This window comes from Lithobates pipiens, unplaced genomic scaffold (genome assembly GCF_037356315.1).
Source record: "Lithobates pipiens isolate NorthernLeopardFrog02 unplaced genomic scaffold, aLitPip1_a1.2 Scaffold_28, whole genome shotgun sequence".
NCBI lineage: Eukaryota > Metazoa > Chordata > Amphibia > Anura > Ranidae > Lithobates > Lithobates pipiens.
In genome coordinates, this window is record NW_027507789.1 from 211,581,386 (window position 1) to 211,598,962 (window position 17,577).

The 17,577-nt window shown below is 48.3% G+C and overlaps 1 protein-coding gene across 1 annotated transcript; it reads left to right on the forward strand.

Moving 5' to 3' along the window:
- The first annotated feature begins 22 nt into the window (after positions 1-22).
- Positions 23-1,337, forward strand: LOC143936124 (uncharacterized). The gene is made up of 2 exons (XM_077460481.1): positions 23-156; positions 315-1,337. Exons 1-2 carry the CDS (start codon positions 79-81, stop codon positions 1,257-1,259), a joined length of 1,023 nt encoding a protein of 340 aa, XP_077316607.1. The 5' UTR covers positions 23-78; the 3' UTR covers positions 1,260-1,337.
- The last annotated feature ends 16,240 nt before the right edge of the window (positions 1,338-17,577 follow it).

Sequence of the window (17,577 nt, forward strand, 5' to 3'; positions counted from 1 at the left end):
CGTCACTAGGGGGCGGGGCAGGGTCCCTAGCAACGGGAAGCTGCACGGGTACCAGGCAGTTTTCAGAGCACAGTTTACATGGGAGAGCTAGACCCCGCCCCCTTCCCATCACTACATCTCCTCTCCTTATCACTCCGAACATTCCATCCATCCTTCCTCCTCCTCATCACTACCACCCCCAGACTCTCCATCCTTCCTCCTCATCATTATCACTCCAGACTCTCCATCCTTTCTCCTCCTCCTCCTCATCACTACCACCCCCAGACTCTCCATCCTTCCTCCTCATCATCATCACTCCAGACTCTCCATCCTTTCTCCTCCTCCTCCTCATCACTATCACTCCAGACTCTCCATCATTCCTCCTCCTCCTCATCATCACTCCAGACTCTCCATCCTTCCTCCTCATCATCATCACTCCAGACTCTCCATCCTTTCTCCTCCTCCTCCTCATCACTATCACTCCAGACTCTCCATCATTCCTCCTCCTCCTCATCATCACTCCAGACTCTCCATCCTTCCTCCTCCTCATCATCATCACCATCACTCCAGACTCTCCATCCTTCCTCCTCCTCCTCATCATCATCATCATCATGACTCCAGACTCTCCATCATTCCTCCTCCTCATCATTATCACTCCAGACTCTCCATCCTTCCTCCTCCTCATCATCATCATCGCTCCAGACTCTCCATCCTTCCTTCTCCTCCTCATCACTATCACTCCAGACTCTACATCCTTCCTCCTCCTCATCATCATCACCATCCCTCCAGACTCTCCATCCTTTCTCCTCCTCCTCCTCCTCATCATCACTCCAGACTCTCCATCCTTCCTCCTCCTCCTCCTCCTCATCACTCCAGACTCTCCATCCTTCCTCCTCCTCATCACTCCAGACTCTCCATCCTTCCTCCTCCTCATCACGATCACTTCAGACTCTCCATCCTTCCTCCTCCTCCTCATCACCATCACTCCAGACTCTCCATCATTCCTCCTCCTCATCACTATCACTCCAGACTCTCCTTCCTTCCTCCTCCTCATCATCATTCCAGACTCTCCACCCTTCCTCCTCATCATCACCATCACTCCAGACTCTCCATCCTTTCTCCTCCTCCTCACTCCAGACTCACTGGGCTCTAAATCCCCCCCCCCCATCACCCCAGGCTCCCCATTCCTCATCCCCCTCACGACTCTAGGTTCTCCATCCCTTCCCTCCTCATCACTCTGGGTTCCCTTTCTTCCCCCCCCTCATCACTCCAGATTCTAAATCCTTCCTCCTCACTCCAGACTCTCCATCCTTTCTCCTCATCACTCCAGACTCTCCATTCTTCCTCCTTACCATCACTCTGGGCTCTCCATCCTTCCTCCTCATCACTCCAGAACCTCAATCCTTCCTTCTCATTACTTTGGGCTCTCCATCCTTCCTCCTCACCATCACTCTGGACTCTCCATCCTTCCTCCTCATCATCAATCTAGACCCTCCATCCTTCCTCCTCATCACTCTGGGCTCTCCATCTATCCTCTCATCATCACTCCAGACTCTCCATCCTTTCTGCTCATCACTCTGGGCTCTCTATCCTTCCTCCTCATCACTCTGGGCTCTCAATCTCTTCCCTCCTCATCACTCCAGGCTCTCCATCCTTCCTCCTCATCACTCCAGACTCTCCATCCTTCCTCCTCATCACTCCAGGCTGTCCATCCTTCCTCCTCTTCATCACTCTGGGATCTCCACCCTTCCTCCTCATCACTCTGGGCTCTCCACCCTTCCTCCTCATCACTCCACACTTTCCATCCTACCCTCTCATTATTCCGGGCTCTCCATCCTTCCTCCTCATCACTCGGGGTTCTCCATCTCTTTCCCCCTCATTTCCTGGGCTCTAAATCCCCCCCCATCACCCCAGGCCCCCCATTCCTCATCCCCCTCATCACTCCAGGTTCTCCATCCCTTCCCTCCTCATAACTCTGGGCTCCCTTTCTTTTCCCCTCTCATCACTCCAGATTCTAAATCCTTCCTCCTCATCACTCTAGACTCTCCATCCTTCCTCACCATCATCACTCCAGACTCTCCACCCTTCCTCCTCATCACTCTGGGCTCTCCATCTATCCTCTTCACATCACTCCAGATTCTCCATCCTTTCTCCTCATCATCACTCTGGGCTGTCCATTCTTCATCCTCATCACTCTGGGCTCTCCATCTCTCCTGTCCTCATCACTCCAGACTCTCCATCCTTCCTCCTCATCACTCCGGGCTCTCCATCCTTCCTCCTCCTCATCACCCCAGACTCCAACTTTCTTCCTTATCACTCTGGGCTCTCCATTCTTCCTTCTCATCACTCTGGGCTCGCTATCTTTTCCCCCTCATCACTCTAGACTCTGTGTCCTTCCTCACCATCATCACTCCAGACTCTCCACCCTTCCTCCTCATCACTCTGGGCTCTCCATCTAACCTCTTCACATCACTCCAGAGTCTTCATCCTTTCTCCTCATCATCACTCTGGGCTGTCCATTCTTCATCCTCATCACTGTGGGCTCTCCATTCTTCTTTCTCATCACTCTGGGCTCGCTATCTTTTCCCCCTCATCACTCCAGACTCTCCATCCTTCCTCATCACTCTGGGCTCTCCATCTCTCCTCTCCTCATCACTCCAGGCTCTCCACCCTTCCTCTTTATCACTCCACACTTTCCATCCTTCCCTCTCGTTACTCTGGGCTCTCCATCTCTTTCTTCCTCATCTCTTCCCCCTTATTCCCTGGGCTCTAAATCACCCCCCCCCCCCCCCAGCATCACTCCAGGCTCCCCATCCCTCACCCCCCTCCTCACTTCAGGCTCCCCATCCCTCATCCCCCTCATCACTCCAGGCTCCCCATCCCTCATCCCTCTCATCACTCAAGGCTCCCCATCCCTCATCCCCCTCCTCACTCCAGGCTCCCCATCCCTCATCTCCCTCATCACTCCAGGTTCTCCAACTCTTCCCCGCTCATCGCTCCGGGCTCACCATTTCTTCCCTCCTCATCACTTCAAGCTCTCCATCACCTCCTGTTCATCACTTCGGACTCTCTATCTCTTCCCTCCTCATCACTCCGGGCTCTCAATTTCTTCCCACCTCATTACTCTGGCATTTCAGTCTCTTCCTCGGTCTCTCCATCCATCCTCCTCATCATTTCAGGCTCTCCATCTCCTCCTTCTCATCACTCTGGACTCTCCATATCTTCCCCCCTTCATCACTCCAGGCTCCATATTTTTCCCCCTTCATCACTCCAGGTTCTCCATCTCTCCCCTCTTCATCACTTGAGCTCACCATCTCTTCCCCCCTCATCACTCCTGGCTATCAGTCACTTCCCCTATCATTATTCTGGACTTTCAATCTCTTCCCTCTCCTCACTCCAGGCTCATCATCTCTTCTCTTCCCATCACTCCAAGTTCTCTTCCCAACTCGTCACTCTGGGCTATCTGTCTCTTGCCCCGTCATAACTCCGGGCTCCAGGTTCTCAATCTCCTCCTTCTCATCACTCCGGCTGCAGGTTCTCCATCTCCTCCTTCTCATCATTCCGGCTCCAGGTTCTATATCTCTTCCTTCTCATCACTCCGGCTCCCGGTTCCCCATCTCCTCCTTCTCATCACTCCGGCTCCAGGTTCTCCATCTCCTCCTTATCATCACTCCGGCTCCAGGTTCTCCATCTCCTCCTTCTCATCACTCCGGCTCCAGGTTCTATATCTCCTCCTTCTCATCACTCCGGCTCCAGGTTCTATATCTCCTCCTTCTCATCACTCCGGCTCCAGGTTCTCCATCTCCTCCTTCTCATCAATCCGGCTCCAGGTTCTATATCTCCTCCTTCTCACCATCTCTTCCCTCCTCATCACTTCAAGCTCTCCATCACCTCCTGTTCATCACTTCGGACTCTCTATCTCTTCCCTCCTCATCACTCCTGGCTCTCAATTTCTTCCCACCTTATTACTCTGGCATTTCAGTCTCTTCCTCGGTCTCTCCATCCATCCTCCTCATCATTTCAGGCTCTCCATCTCCTCCTCCTCATCACTCTGGTCTCTCCATATCTTCCCCCCTTCATCACTCCAGGCTCCATATTTTCCCCCCTTCATCACTCCAGGTTCTCCATCTCTCCCCTCTTCATCACTTGAGCTCACCATCTCTTTCCCCTCATCACTCTGGGCTATCCATCTCTTCCCCCCTCATCACTCCTGGCTATCAGTCACTTCCCCTATCATCATTCTGGACTTTCAATCTCTTCCCTCTCCTCACTCCAGGCTCATCATCTCTTCCCTTCCCATCACTCCAAGTTCTCTTCCCAACTCGTCACTCTGGGCTATCTGTCTCTTGCTCCGTCATAACTCCGGGCTCCAGGTTCTCCATCTCCTCCTTCTCATCACTCCGGCTCCAGGTTCTCCATCTCCTCCTTCTCATCACTCCAGCTCCAGGTTCTCCATCTCCTCCTTCTCATCACTCCGGCTCCAGGTTCTCCATCTCCTACTTCTCATCACTCTGGCTCCAGGTTCTATATCTCCTCCTCATCACTCCGGCTCCAGGTTCTCCATTTCCTCCTTCTCATAACTCCGGCTCCAGGTTCTCCATATCCTCCTTCTCATCAATCCGGCTCCAGGTTCTCCATCTCCTCCTTCTCATTACTCCAGCTCCAGGTTCTCCATCTCCTCCTTCTCATCACTCCAGCTTCAGGTTCTCCATCTCCTCCTTCTCATTACTCCAGCTCCAGGTTCTCCATCTCCTTCTCATCACTCCAGCTTCAGGTTCTCCATCTCCTCCTTCTCATCACTCCGGCTCCAGGTTCTCCATCTCCTCCTTCTCATCTCTCCGACTCCAGGTTCTCCATCTCCTCCTTCTCATCACTCCGGCTCCAGGTTCTCCATCTCCTCCTTCTCATCATTCCGGCTCCAGGTTCTATATCTCTTCCTTCTCATCACTCCGGCTCCCGGTTCTCCATCTCATCCTTCTCATCACTCCGGCTCCAGGTTCTATATCTCCTCCTTCTCATCACTCCAGCTCCAGGTTCTCCATATCCTCCTTCTCATCACTCCGGCTCCAGGTTCTCCATCTCCTCCTTCTCATCACTCCGGCTCCAGGTTCTATATCTCTTCCTTCTAATCACTCAGGCTCCCGGTTCTCCATCTCCTCCTTCTCATCACTCCGGCTCCAGGTTCTCCATCTCCTCCTTCTCATCACTCCGGCTCCAGGTTCTATATCTCCTCCTTCTCATCACTCCGGCTCCAGGTTCTCATCTCCTCCTTCTCATCACTCCGGCTCCAGGTTCTCCATCTCCTCCTTCTCATCACTCCGGCTCCAGGTTCTATATCTCCTCCTTCTCATCACTCCGGCTCCAGGTTCTCCATCTCCTCCTTCTCATCACTCCGGCTCCAGGTTCTCCATCTCCTCCTTCTCATCACTCCGGCTCCAGGTTCTATATCTCCTCCTTCTCATCACTCCGGCTCCAGGTTCTCCATCTCCTCCTTCTCATCACTCCGGCTCCAGGTTCTCCATCTCCTCCTTCTCATCACTTCGGCTCCAGGTTCTCCATCTCCTCCTTCTCATCACTCCGGCTCCAGGTTCTCCATCTCCTCCTTCTCATCACTCCGGCTCCAGGTTCTCCATCTCCTCCTTCTCATCACTCCGGCTCCAGGTTCTCCATCTCCTCCTTCTCATCATTCCGGCTCCAGGTTCTATATCTCCTCCTTCTCATTACTCCGGCTCCAGGTTCTCCATCTCCTCCTTCTCATCTCTCCGGCTCCAGGTTCTCCATCTCCTCCCTCTCATCACTCCGGCTCCAGGTTCTCCATCTCCTCCTTCCAGGTTCTCCATCTCCTCCTTCTCATCACTCCGGCTCCAGGTTCTCCATCTCCTTCTTCTCATCACTCAGGCTCCAGGTTCTCCATCTCCACCTTCTCATCACTCCGGTTCCAGGCTCTCCATCTCCTCCTTCTCATCACTCTGGGCTCTACATCTCCTCACTCTTCATCACTACGGGCTCTCCATATTCTCCTTCTCATCACTCAGGTCTCTCAATCTCTTCCTATGATTGGTCACATGATTGAAAAGCAAGTATGCATCAGAAGCTTACTATCCAAAACCAGCACCTGAGATGGGAGCGCACAGGGCGTGCTCCCTCAGCACAGATATGTTTACATATAGGACGCATAAATGTGGCCTCTCGTCGTTAAAGTAGGGTTGCCACCTCATCTCTTTAAACCCGAACACATATTAATTACACAGGTTCTGTGGCTGATTAACCACCTCAGCCCCGGAAGAATTTACCCCCTTTCTGACCAAAGCACTTTTTGCGATTAGGCACTGCGTCACTTTAACTGACAATTTTGCGGTCAGTCACCGTGGTTCCCAAACAAAATTGATGTATTTTTTTTCCCCACAAATAGAGCTTTCTTTTGGTGGTATTTGATCACCTCTGCGTTTTTTATTTTTTGCGCTATAAACAAAAAAGAGCGACAATTTTTTAAAAAAAAAGCAATATTTTTTACTATTTGCTATAATAAATATCCCCCCAAAAATATATAAACAACACATTTTTCCTCAGTTTAGGCCGATAAGTATTCTTCTAGATATTTTTGGTGAAAAAAAAAAAAAAAATTGCAATAAGCGTATATTGATTGGTTTGCGCAAAAGTTATAGCGTCTACAAAATAGGGAAAATTATGCCATTTTTATTATATATTTTTATATATTTTTTTATTAGTAATTGCGGCGATCTGCGATTTTTATTGTGACTGCGACATTATGACGGACACATCGCACACTTTTGACACTATTTTGGGACCATTGTCATTCATACAGCGATCAGTGCTATAAAAATGCATTGATTACTGTGTAAATGACACTGGCAGGGAAGGGGTTAAACACAAGGGGGAGATGAAGGGGTTAAGTGTGTCCTAGGGAGTGATTCTAACCATAGGGGGGGGGGGGTGGGCTCACTACAACATGACAGCAATCAATGCTCCCGATGACAAGGAGCAGTAGATCACTGTCCTGTCACTAGGCAGACAGAACAGGGAAATGCCTTGTGTACATAGGCATATCTGCCGCTCTGTGTCACGATTGCGGGACACTGGCGGACATCAAGTCTGTGGGACCTGCGTGCACGCTCACGGAGTACGCAGCAAACGCGCACCCACAATGCCACGCCTTAAAGGGGACGTATAGGTACGCCCATATGCGCAGCCGTGCCATTGTGCCGATGTACATTGTCGTGCACTGGTTGGCCGGTTAAGGTGATAATTAAATTAATTTAGTGCCTTATCTGCATTAAGTTAGCCTCAGAACCTGTGTAATTAATGTGTGTTCGGGTTTAAAGGGTTGAGGTGGCAACCCTACGGTAAAGCCCACCTGCCAAGTGGCTGCATATACATATGCATACCTCCCAACATTTTGAGATGGGAATGAGGGACGCCTACTAGCAAACGCATGTAGGCATAGGGCATGACCCCTGCCACAACCCCTTAAAGGAGAATTAACAAAAAAAAAAAAAGGTTTATTAAATCTGCAAGTGCTTTTTTTTACCATTACTTTACATTGGCTTTTAAAATTTATGCAGCAATTTAGAATTTGGATGAAAGGTTTAGCGCCGAGAAACACTTTTTGAAAGATAAAAAGTTAATTTTATATACGTACATCTGTGTAGCGCCGGTACTCCTAACGAGTACGCGCTATATGTTTGAATTTCGTTTTTGCTCAAAACTGTAATCGGTTTTGGGAATAATTGTGCTAAATTGCACTTTGGCATCAGTTTGGCTGGGCTGTATAGAAGTTCTGTCTGGTCATAGGTGGGGTTGTACACCTGTGGGAGGCTATAGAACGCAGTCTGGTTGGACGCATTGGGTACCAATCTCTATCTCGGAACCAATCAGTAGGCGCGTTTGTCTCACTGCGTAATCCGGGAAGGGGTACTTAAAGTGGTTGTAAACCCTTACAAACCACTTTGGCCTACAGGTAAGCCTAGATTAAGGCTTACCTGTAGGTCCAAGAAATATCTTCCAAACCTATATGGTTTAGGAGATATTTGCCCAAAGACGGGCGCCGCTGTCTACGGCGCATGCGCCGCAGAAAGCGGCGTGCAGGCGCACTGAGCGTGGCATCCTCGATAACGAAGATGCCGCGCAATGCCGCGCATCTCGGCTCCCGTGCGCATGCGCGGGAGTGACGTCATCGCGGCTTCACCGAATGACAGCGGCGGAGCTGCGAGACCCACCGAGAACATGGATGCGCCGTACGACAGGGGACAGCGGTGACTTCGCTGGCTCCTGTGTCAGGTAAGTGACACATAATGGGCTACTATGCGATGCACAGTAGTCCATTATGCTTTGCCTTTGCAGGGAATGAAAGAGGAAGTAAACCCATCAGGGTTTACTTCCTCTTTAAGGTGCCGAAGTCACATGGTTCTGGGTTCCGGTCCAGAAGTTGTTGCTGACTCTGTGGTCCTGGTCCTCCTGACCAGCCCCCAGGGGCCCTCATGACCTGGTGTGCGGATCCATCCATTTCCGAGCCACTGGCTAGTTCGAGGCGCAGTAACTGAAAGGAGGATTCTAAGGTGTTCCGGTGCCGTCTCGGGTTTTGGAGAGACCCAGCAACTCTACATGCGACCAGGGGAGGACTCTTTAATAAGAGGGCTACGCACAAGGCTGGCTGCTCGGTAAGAGCCTGGAAGCTGAGCTGCCATGGACATTGATTGAATCCACAATTTTTACGGTATCGCCGGACCGGCAGAAAGATTCTGGTGCAGTAAGAAAAGTTCCTACTCCTATCCTTCCAGTTGTAACCAAGTTTCCAACCAAGTCTGTGTGAGAGACTTTGAATGCTAAAATTACCTGTTGGCTGCTAAACTCAAACTGAAGGATTTATCCAACAGTAATGCCGCGTACACATGGTCAGAATTCCAGCCAGAAAAAGACAGATGAGAGCTTTTCATCAGAAAATGTGACCGTGTGTACGCTCCATTGGAAGTTAGCTGTCCGAAATTCCGCCAGCCAAAAATTGATAGCATGTTCTCAATTTTCCAGACGGAAAAACTTTCTATCGGTAATTCCGATCGTGTGTATGCAATTCCGACGCGCCAAAAATCACGCATGGTCAGATTCAACTACGAGACGGAAGCTATTGGCTACTAGCTATTGAACTTCCTTTTTCTAGTCCCGTCCTACGTGTTGTACGTCGCAGCGTTATAAACGATCGGAATTTGTTGTGACCGTGTGCAGGCAAGACAGCTTGAGCCGAATTCCGTCAGAATTCCGTCGGGAAAACCATCAAAGCTTTTTCTGGACGAGAATTCCGATCGTGTGTACGTGGCATTAGAGTCCAGATGCGAGTGGCTATTCCCTGGATTGTGTACAGTGAGAGAGACTTTTATTGAAGTCAGCAGTTCCGAACACCTGAGCTAAACTCTACCCTGATACCCTCTATTCCCAACTAAGAGACTGAGTTTGTTCAACCATTTTATGCAAAATAAAAATCCTAACAAGGAATTCAAGTCTCGGTCTCTACAAATACTGGGTCATCAATAGGGTTGCCACCTGTCCAGGATTCACCCGGACAGTTCGGGTTTGAAATTATGTGTCCGGGTTTCAGACTGTCTGCAACCTGGACACATTATTTAGACTGGCCTATGGCTTCCCAGCAGGTTTGCTGGCTGCAGTTGTCTAAGCTGAGAGTGTCTGTTACTCTCTTTCACACTCCCCAAAGCCAACATTAACAACCCCCCCAAACACATACAGACGGGAGAGGAGAGAGGGCTCGATCTGCACCTCTTCCCCCCCACCCCTACCCCTCTTTGTCTGCCCACACTCCAATCCCTGGCACTGTGCCTCAGAAAAGGGAAATTTGGGCCAGAAATTTGAAGTCCAGCAGCCTCAGATCCAACTGGATGAGAGGTGTTGACTGTCAAGAGGTGAGTGAGCTCACCATCCATCTCACCATCCATCCATCTGCGACTGAAGTCTCCCCCCTTCACTCTCTTGCCTCTGAGTAAGTAAACTAAGGCAAATCAGGGTTCTCAGAGCACCCCTTATATCAGAGTTCCCCTTTACACCAGAGGCCACAGCCTTTCCCCTTACATCAGAGTCCTCTCCGTACATCAGAGTTCTCAGTGTTCCCCCTTAGATCAGGGTTCCCAGCGCATCCCTTATGTCAGAGTCCCCAGAGTTCTCCCTTACATCAGAGTCTGCAGAGCCCCCCCCCCGCTTACAGTGAAAGGGAACTCTGTGAATTCAGATGTAAAGAGGAACTCTGTGGACTCTGATGTAACAGGGAACTCTTGTTATTAACTTCATATGATTAGAAATATTATTTAGTAGCAAAATATATGTATAGTTTATACTATAAAAAAAATTGCTGTGCGCCGCTAAAGTGTTCGGGTTTGACTTGAAGAAAAGGTGGCAACCCTAGTCATCAACCCTGGGAACCCCTAGACAAGGACAACGAGTATGAGGTATGAGCTGGTGGAGGTAATCGGTAAGCCCAGAAAAATTCAGCAGATCCTTTAGGGGTTAGTGCTACATCTATATGGATCAGACCAAAATGAGGGAAAAATGGGGGGGGGGGGGGGGGAAGAGGGACAGAGGGACATTGCTGCAAATCAGGGACAGCCCCTCCAAATCAGGGACAGTTGGGAGCTATGCATACGTACAGCCCGCGGGAAGAGGTTAACCTCCCTGGCGGTATGATTATTTCTGATTTTAGGTGCTGAAAGCGGTACAATTATTTTGCATGGAAATTTGGCGTTTTATATTGTAGGCCTGTAATTATTAGGAATAACTCTCTTAAATCTGTTCAAACCAGAGTCTAGTAGACATCCCTGGTATGATAAAGTTTATAATATAATAAATAATGACAATAAATAATAATAAAAATTATTCAATAATGTAATCAAATCCAAAAACACAGAAATTTGCTCATTTGCAGAATTGTCGCTGTCGCTAGATTCAGTGTTTGATGACGGATCTCCCCACAAATCGCTATCGCTCAATTCTGCAAGTGATTATAATTTATTATCGCTGTTTTCGAGTTGGTCTAAAATCACTTTTGACATAAAGGGACAGTTTTGGTTGCTATGGACAATCTCCAAATTCCAGGCAGAAAAAAACAGTATTTATAATATAAAACTACATGCAGGGCACTGGACAGACCACTAGGGACAAAAGGGGTGTGTATTTTTTTTATACAGAACTGTAATCTGTAAGATTACAGTACTGTATGTGTATTGTGTGTTTTTACTTTTTTGAATTTGGCGCCGATCTCCGCTCCCGTGCGCCGTAACGTCGCAGGGAACGGAGCTCGGCGGCACTTAGCACTGTGTGAATCGAGCGGAGGAGCTCGCACACACAGTGTGGAGGACATCGCTGGATCCAGGGGACAAGGTAAGTAACCTCTCCCTGTATCCAGCGATGCGATCCCGAGTCTGGCTCGGGGTTACCGCTCCTGGTACTGAAATTGCAGCCCGAGCCAGACTCAGGATCACCGCCAGGGAGGTTAATGCCTATATCCATTTAGTCAGTGGGTACGCCTGTATTATCAGTTCCATCTAGTGCAGGGGTCTCAAACTGGTTGCCCTCCAGCTGTTGCAAAACTACAAGTCCCGTGAGGCATTGCAAGACTGACAGTTACAAGCATGACTCCCACAGGCAGAGGCATGATGCGACTTGTAGTTTGGCAACAGCTGGAGGGCCACCAGTTTGAGACCCCTGATCTAGTGGATATGCCTGTATTATCAGTTCCACCTAGTGGCCAAAATGCTGTTTGTTTTCTGAATTACCTCAGTGAGAAAACTATACTGCATTTTGGCCACTAGAGGGAACTGACGATACAGGAATTAATCTCTTAGAAAAACTACAGGACATTTTGTTCAACTTGCATGAATGCTTGTGACATTCGTGCAACGAATGTTTTATAACTGAGACCTACCTGAGTTGGCCTTTAAAGTAAACCTTTCCTAAGAGAAATGTGAGACTGTGAAGGGTTCAGCGTAACAGTCTGGCAACTACTATTTTCAGTTTTGTTGAAGGAAGGTTTTCCGTGACTCTGTCTCTTCTCGCATCCTTGCATGCTGCATTGTTGTACAAGCCGTCCTATGTGTTTACAGGGAGTGCAGCAGTTAGCAACAACCACCCCCACCCCCACCACCACCAACACCACCCAGTACCAACATGGGGAGGCACAGATCGGGGCCTCAGGCTCCGAGTCTCCTTGCTGTGTCCCGAGAAATCAATAACAGGCCCTGTCTGACAGTACACGCTGCACTCCGTGTTTATTAGATGTGTGCCAGGTCATTAAACACATTGCAGGATTCCAGGCACACGGCACCCAGACATCGCAGCACTGCACAAGACCTCTTCTCCCCTCCCCATCTATATTTTCCATAGCCCCCTCCTTGTGTTTGTAACATACGGCAAGTTTTTCTTGGAAAACACGGTACTGGCTAAGAAGCGGCATGACATTTCCTAACTCGGGACATCTCGCACGCTGCAATATTTATACGTTGTGTTAACACATCGCAAAATACTCTATAAACACAGCGCGACACTGATTTATATAGAAAATGTAGGTTACTGCCGCTGTACACGTACGCTGACTCTGAGCTCGGCCGCTTGAGGCAGAACCCCAGCAAAAAATAACAGGATACATAGAATAGCCCAATAAAAATAAAATACCAAATACAGCTTTCTCCTGTAGTCGTCAACATCAACCCAGTGGTACTTTTTTTTTTTGCCTCTTCATGTGCTCAATCTGATAGCCAGCTTCTTTTCAACCCACTTCCTTTGAGTCCAGGTCATCACAGATCTGCGCCAAGACTGTGATTGGACAGTGAAAGGAGAAGCAGCACTGCGATTAGCTCATGTTTCTGTCACTCTGCTCTCTCCTCTTGTTTCTGTACAGGGACTACGAGCAGATAATGCCAGGTTAGGAAGCTGGGAATCCCGGTGAGGTCCCCCCATATTTCCAGGGTTTAGTTCACCTACCAGCACATTAATCCCCCTCATTTCTCATCTTCCTTTCACTTTGTAGGACTAGCACCAGGTTAACCCTTTTTTTTTTTAAGTCAGCAGCTACAAACACTGTAGCTGCTGACTTTTAATAAGCGCACTTACCTGTCCAGGGTGCCCGCGATGATGGCTGCCCAAGGCCGTCCCGTTCCTCTGCTCTCGGGGTCCCAGCGCCACCATTCTATCTAAGGAAAACAGGCAGTGGAGCCTTGCGGCTTCACTGCCCGTTTCCTACTGCTCATGTGCGAGTCATGTGGCACTTTGTGAATGGGGTGCGCTGGCAGGAGAGAGAAGAGAGGAGACTTCAGTCACAAACAGGGATGGATGGTGAGCTCACTCACCCCTTGGCAGTCAGTACCTCTCATCCAGATGTATTTGAAGCATCTGGACTTCAAATTTCCAGCCCCCACTATCTTTTTCTGAGCCACAGCCCTGACACTAAGCTGAGACACTCTCCGCTTAGACAACTGCAGCCAGCAACCCTACTGGGAGGCCATAGTCCAGTCTCAATAATGTGTCCGGATCTCAGACAGTCTGAAACCCGGACATATGATTCCAAAACCCGAACTGTTCGGGTGAATCCCGGACAGGTGGGAACCCTAGATCTAAACCCCAAACAATTTTCAAGTACTCAATTTACTTTACAGTTGACACCCTTTTTAAAGATGGCCACAAAACTTTCAGAAGAGTAAGAATTTTGGAAAGTGATTATTTTTGTAAGCAAAAATCTAATTTTACATTTTCCGCTGCTCTCGCAGGAAGTTTTTTTTTTTTCTTACCAGCACATTCTGTTTTTTTCAGTATGCGACTGTCTAAAAATAAGTGTCCGTTTTTGGATTGGCTACACCCAGTTTGGAAGTAATTTCCTCTCCTCTGTGCTAATAAAAAGTGAATGAAAGGAACACTGCTGCGAAGACAAAATGATCAGCGAGCCCAGATAATATCAAGTTAATGTGTTCAAAAATGTTTGAGGCTAAATCTAGGTTCATGATATTGGCATACCTGGTAACAAAAATGAAAACTAACCCAAATACTCTTCTGATCTGTCGCCACTGTTGTGCCATATGTAGAGTATAGGATGGGTAATACAATTCTAGAGTTGCCTTTCTCAGCCTCTTTACCCCAGCTATACACCTAAAAATGTTTAGGTCTTGAGGAACACTTACTAAAACCAATTTATTAGGCGTCGATATGGAAAAGGCCCCCTATATTGGTAGTCAGTGATCAGAATGCTTACTACTAAAACGTGAATTGGGTCATTTTTCTGGTTTTGCCAAGTAGCATTGAACAATCAGTCTACGGAGAGCAGAATACACTGCTGCATGAGCTGCCTACAGCCCTACACGGGAGGGAGCCACCTACACAGGGAGGTTATACAGCTGGGCCAGGCAGGAGCGAGGAATGCGAGGAAGCTGGGGGTTGGGGGGGGGGGATAAGGCTGTGGAGGTATGGAGGGAGATATGTGCAGAACCCAGGACGAGGGGTGGAAATGAGATGTTGTATACTGTATACAGTGCACCCCTGAACTTCGCACTCTGTACACAGAGCACCTCCTAAACTCTGCAGTCTGTATATAGCGTACTCCTAAACTTTGCACTCTGTACATTGCGTACTCCTAAAATCTGTACATAGCGTAATACTGAACTCTGCACTCTGTACACAGCGTACTTCCTGAACACTGCACTCTGTACACAGCGTACTTCCTGAACTCTGCACTCTGTACACAGCGTACTTCCTGAACTCTGCACTCTGTACACAGCGTACTTCCTGAACTCTGCACTCTGTACACAGCGTACTTCCTGAACTCTGCACTCTGTACACAGCGTACTTCCTGAACTCTGCACTCTGTACACAGCGTACTTCCTGAACTCTGCACTCTGTACACAGCGTACTTCTTGAACTCTGCACTCTGTACACAGCGTACTTCCTGAACTCTGCACTCTGTACACAGCGTACTTCTTGAACTCTGCACTCTGTACACAGCGTACTTCCTGAACACTGCACTCTGTACACAGCGTACTTCTTGAACTCTGCACTCTGTACACAGCGTACTTCCTGAACTCTGCACTCTGTACACAGCGTTCTCCTGAACTCTGCACTCTGTACACAGCGTACTTCCTGAACTCTGCACTCTGTACACAGCGTTCTCCTGAACTCTGCACTCTGTACACAGTGTACTTCCTGAACTCTGCACTCTGTACACAGCGTTCTCCTGAACTCTACACTCTGTACACAGCGTTCTCCTGAACTCTGCACTCTGTACACAGCGTTCTCCTGAACTCTGCACTCTGTACACAGCATTCTCCTGAACTTTGCACTCTATACATAGCGTACTCTTGAAATCTGCACTCTATGCATAGCGTACACCTAAAATCTGTGCATAGCGTAATCCTGAACTCTGCACTCTGTACATAGCGTAATCCTGAACTCTGCACTCTGTACATAGCGTAATCCTGAACTCTGCACTCTGTACATGGCGTACTCTTGAACTCTGCACTCTGTTCAAAGCATACTCCTAAAATCTGTACGTAGCGTTCTCCTGAACTCTGTACATATCGTACCCTTGAACTCTGCCCTCTGTTTGAAACATACTCCTAAAATCTGTATGTAGCGTAATCCTGAACCCTGTACTCTGCACATGTGGCACTCCTAGTGCACAACTAGCCCTTTGAAACAAAGCAACAATACTGCTGATGTGACCCACGCTGAAATTTAGTGACACCTCTGCTTAATGCATGCATTTTGAAGTGTATCTGCCCCTCCTCCTGTTTGTTCCTTGGACTGCTATCATCAACAGATGCCCATAAATGCCCACCCTGAGAGCACCCCACTCTAGCAAGTCAAACTAGATTGCCTCTTACCCACTAGTGTACAGAGCGGCCCTACAACCGTATAACTTATTTCAGCTTGTAGCTACTGTATGGCAGCCCATTACACAGAAACAGGTTCACCACACAGGCTGAACTGAAAAATGTTTTTATGATTTTTGAAGAATGTACAGCTTCATTTGTGGTATTAGAAGAGAATGAGGTGTTGATTGAAGAATAAAAAAATAAAAAAATAAACTAGTTGGGTAAGAGTGATTTCTCCATGAAGAAGAGGTCCATTACATATATATATAACCCAGGGTCTATTAATACCAAGCATGTGTCCCTTACTGTACAATTTGGATAATGTTTTATGAACTTTGTAGGAATTTATAGGAGAACTGAAGGGTTGATTTGTGTTTGATTTGTGTTTAATATATAAATTTGCTTGTAACTCTCAAGTGCTTCAAACATGGTGTCTGGGTTTCATTAGTTGCCTGCAGAAGATGTGGCCATCCGTGTGGCCACAGGTTTTCAGTCTGTGCATGGAAGGTCCCACAGGTCATAGTAACTGACTTCCAAGGTCAGAAGGTTAATCTATAACTCACTGGTTCCTACTGATCAGCAGATAGGTGGGAAGGAACAGCTGAGCAAGTAAAAAATAATATCAGGAACTAGAGAGTTTGTGTTCATGCTGCATTGGTGGGACTTGTTTAGAAGTGGACCACCTGCCATAATGTTTTTTTAGTACTTAAAAAAGGTGGGCAAGACTTAGAACCAGACCTAGGTAATCTAGGCCCAGTGGATGTGAAGTGGTCTAAGTTACGACCTTTATGCTCCCTCAGAGGGGGTAACCAATGGTGAACGCAATGCAGTTGTCACTTGCCTGTTACTTCACAAGGGAGGATGCACTTGAAGGTAGTTGCAAAAGGGGTGGCTTCTATGTGTCTATTGCATTCGTAACTAATGAGCTCCTGCTTTGCCTAGGTTCCCATTCTATGTTTGAGGCTTCTAACAAAATAACCATTCATATTCACCTCTATGCTGCAGCATCACTGTGATACTGCACCTATCCCACATCGGCTCTAAGACCAAGAACTGAGCAATCCCATAACTGTTGATCACTTAGTTCTTGGTCTGCTTGGAGTGGAGAGCAATGACTGTCAGTTACTCTTCTTCGCTCTGCCCAAGTGCTCACTGCAGCCCCAGGCTGGAGAGGGGGCAGGCGCAGCCGGCATGCTGAGAGCTAGAACCAGCTGTCAAATCAGAAGGCTACAGTAAGTGTATCCTGACAATATGGTCGAGATCCCTCTAGAGCCTAGAGTGGTTTGCTTCATCAGCTGACAGTGGGCTTTGGTCTTCTGTCAGCTGATTCTGGGTCACAGGACAGCAAAGGTATGTGCACACCGGGTGCCACTCCTCTCAGCTAAGAACAGGAAACTTAGGCTACAATTCGCACAGGCTCACCAAATTTGGACAATAGAAGACTGAAAAAACGTTGCTGGTCTGATGAGTTTCGATTTTAGCTGCGACATTCAGATGATAGGGTCAGAATTTGGTGTGAACAACATGCATGGATCCATCCTGCCTTGTATCACCGGCAGGGCCATTTCTAAGGCAGGGAAAAAGGGGCATCTGCCCTGGGCCCTGTCATTGTTGTGGGGCCCAAAGCAGCTGCCTCATGCTTGCCAACTATCCCAGTTTAAATTCCCTTATCCCTTGAAGTTTTAGTTTCTTGCTGTGTCCCGATATATCTCAGTGTGAAATGCTG